The 3,700-nt window shown below is 41.8% G+C and overlaps 1 protein-coding gene across 1 annotated transcript in view; it reads right to left on the reverse strand.

Moving 5' to 3' along the window:
* Nucleotides 1-888: 888 nt before the first annotated feature.
* Nucleotides 889-3,700, reverse strand: part of FAM124B (family with sequence similarity 124 member B) — a 6,000-nt gene continuing 3,188 nt past the window's right edge. Inside the window, exon 2 of the mRNA XM_006763401.2 lies at nt 889-2,041. Within this exon, the coding sequence (XP_006763464.1) occupies nt 1,400-2,041 (642 nt within the window). The 3' untranslated portion in view covers nt 889-1,399. The remainder of the gene's footprint in view (nt 2,042-3,700) is intronic.

Below are 3,700 nucleotides of genomic sequence, written 5' to 3' on the forward strand. Positions count from 1 at the left end.
GCCAGAGGTGAGAGGGTTTTGGGAACTGGGTGAAAAGGTGAAGATATTAAAAAGTGCCAATTGGTAATTAAAAAATAGTAACAGGGATATGAAGTAAAACATAGGGAATGTAGTCAATAATATTGCAATAACTATGTATGGTGCCAGGCGGGTACTGGAAATATTGGGGGAACACTTTGTAAAGTATATGATTGTCTAACCACTATGTTGTATACCTGAAATTAATACAAAATAATATTAACTATAAACTGTAATTGAAAAATAAAATACATATATATAATAAAAAAGAATAACTTTATAACTTAACTAAAACACACAGACCTCAGACTTTTAAAAATATGGTATAGACCCAACCGAAAAAAGAAATGCAGCATATGAGCAATTGAGAATTTGTCTATTATGATTATAATTGCAATGCATAATCTGCTCAGTCTCCATCTGCAGGTTGTGAATGCTTTCCACAGCCTTGTGCAGCAACTGTGAGAATGAATTATGGAAAAAGTTCTTAGAGGAATAAATTTGGACTTCAACATATTCTTGACTTGACAGGATGGATTTATCAAACTGGTGGAACCATAATCACTTTTGATTTGATGGCCACAGAATGTATGTATACCATATATCAATGTCTGACTCAAACTTAGGTGCCTAGTAAATATTTGTTGAATGAATGAATATTGCAAAGGAATTTAGGAATTCAAACATGGCCAGATGAACCCAAGTCCTGCTCCAATAACCCAACCAATGCTCTGTGGCGATCTCGAATCACCCAATCATGTGACATTCCTCTCTGGTTAGTAGCGAGAGCCTCTGGTCCCACCGGAGTAGTGCAGAAACAAGTGAGAAATGGAGGAGCCGGAAACCCTAGCTTTCATTTTTAACCTGATTTTTTTTTTTTTGGCTTCCAGTGCTTCTGCTCATTAAACAGAAAAACAATGAATTATTCCTAATTTTCAAAACACTTTGCATGTTAACTCATTCCAGATGCAAACAACTTAAATCACTAGAGGGTATGTGGTGAACAGGGCCTAGTTATAAAAGGAGGTCACATAAAAATTAAAACACTAAAGAATAAATAGCCCATGCTGTCCAGGGGGATGAGCTATGCAACCCCAATAAAAATTAAAACAAAATTACATACACTAATCAACATTGCAAAACACATTCAACTCATTTCCATACAATGCAAGTATCCTGATAGGTGCTGGGTTAGTGTGTCTATGACCATGACCGTGCCTGCAAACAACCGCTTACAACACCATTAGACTTTGAACAAATAGAAGCAATACAGACCTGTGCATGGCTAGCATACAGGTCCTCTCAGATGAACAAGAAAGAGTGCTCCATTTCTGGAACATTGTATTTGATCTTGTATCTTAGAAAACCACATTGCTTTATACTATATAAAGAATTCTTCTTCTCCTTCTTTTTCTTCACCCTGAACTGGCAGATGAAGACATTTCGAGGTTATCTTCCTTGCATCAAGGCCCCTTTGGCCAGCAAGTGACAAAGGATGGATGCTTTCCTTCAAGTTTTTGTTGTTTTTGGAGGCAGCTGCCCCTAAGGAGGAGGCTGATGGTGGCTGGCTGGTCTGCAGATCCCTCGGAAACCTGCTCAGAAACGATTTCCTGGGTTCAGAGTTGACCACAGTGCGTCCTGTGTCGACATTGGTCTCTGCCTCCAGCTTCTCAAAGGCATTTTCCCAACCAAAGACCTTCATTCTGGCCCCAGCTTCAAGGTGGGAAGAACACAGAGGCAGTTGGGCATCTGTAGCTGGGCTGCTGACCTGGGATAAGCAGCCAGGGCTTCTCCACAAGGTGCCAGGAGAGCTGTCTGATGCTGGGCTCCCACTGGGCTCGGGAAATTCCAGAGAAGCCGCTTTGAACCTCCGGCCCCGGCTCCTTCGCCTTCTCAGCTCTAGGGTCCTCCTTGTGGAGACCGGGGTCACCCTGGATCCCTGGGGAAGCATGTCAGCCTCGGGGTTGCCATTCAGAAAGGAAAGCTCGCTGTTCCTAACACCAAGTCCTGGATTCGATTGGATCTACCGGACAGAGTAAAGATGAACAAATGTAACCAATGTTATCTGGTCACTACATGCTAAGAATAGACTGTTCTAGTCACCCTCTGCCAGGCCACGCCCATAACCGACATTCAGTAAGTTGGGTGAATTGAATAGAACCAATAAACACAATCCTTCAAATGCTATGCTGCCATCTTTGACATCATATCTACCTTGGTATTTGATCCAATGAAGTCTTTTCTTCTGGGAATGGAAACAGGCCTGGTTATTTCCATATTCAGAAATCGCTCAGGGTTGGTATTAGACTTCCCAACTTGGTGGAGGAAATCCATCCTCATTTGGGTAAATACCAGCAAGTACAATTGCTGGATCTTATGGTAAGAGTGTGTTTACTTCTGTACAAAAGTGACAAACTATATTCTAAAGTGATTGTGCTATTTTGTATTCCCACCAGCAGTGAATGATAGTTTCAATTACTCCTCATCCTCACCAGCATTTGGTGTTGATGGTTTATTTTAAGGGTTCATTTTCTAATTGATTATCTTTAAGTGCATGGTATGAAACATTAACAGATGTTAACTTCTGAGACCAAATTTTCAACAGCAAGACAATGAATGTGCCTGTGATATTTGAAGGAAAACTACTCAGTTATCTCATTTTTTCCTTTTTTATTTTTCAGAAGTAAAAATGGGAAAATCTGTAAGTTTTTTTCTTGGGGATTTTATGTAATTTTTTTTAACAACCATGAACAAAAAGAGAAGCCTGCATTAGTTCCCCTAACCCCCTAAGCAATTTCAGAACAGGACAAAATTGGTCTTGAAGCTACAACCAGCACAAAGACATCTCAGGGTGTTCAGGAAGTGCCTGCCTGAGCCAGATTGGAAGTCACTGTGTCCTGCTGAGCCAGCCCAGTGCCTCCCTCTTCTCAGCTCTGCTCATGCATCCCATGGCCCCTCTAATGGGTCTTATCATCTTAAAATGCTCCACCTCTGAAAGACTCAATTTAAACCTAGCACTCTCAGGCCATCTCTGACCTTCAGCTCAGTTCTCCAACTACCTCTGCTCTTGAATATCAATACCTCCTTCTCTTTCTCTTCTAAATTTTCTGCTTCCTGTCCATCCATCCTTTCTCAGTGTCCATTAAAGGAGGCTCTCCCTCTGTTAGCTTGTTAGTTCTTCAATGCTGACCTGGGCCCTCTTCTCTTCTCACTCTACACACTCCCCCATGGCAATCCCATTGACACCCATGTCTTCATGATTATCTAAATGACAAAGGCTCCCAAAAGTATAACTACAGCTCAGATCTGTCTCTTAAGCTTCATACCTATCTATCCAAGGCCACAGCTCCTCAAACTCCACATTTCAAAATTGATGTCGCCTCCCTCCTCACACTAAATCTGTTTCATTTACTTTTTCTTGTCTCAGATGATGACATTAGCCCATGTTACCCAGGGAAGAGCTTCATCTTCCCTTTTCTATCCCCAATGTCACCATTCCCATGGACTCTACCTTCCAAAGATCTCTCGGATCCTCTCCATGCCCACTGCCATTAACCCTAAGGCTGTCATCATCTCTCATCTGAATCACTGCAACAGCCATCTGAAGGGATTCCCCATGGATACTCTTACCTCCCTCTAATCCAAGCAGGTCAAATTCACGACCAGGGGGCTGCACCCCTCA

Source organism: Myotis davidii, unplaced genomic scaffold, assembly GCF_000327345.1.
Source record: "Myotis davidii unplaced genomic scaffold, ASM32734v1 scaffold575, whole genome shotgun sequence".
NCBI lineage: Eukaryota > Metazoa > Chordata > Mammalia > Chiroptera > Vespertilionidae > Myotis > Myotis davidii.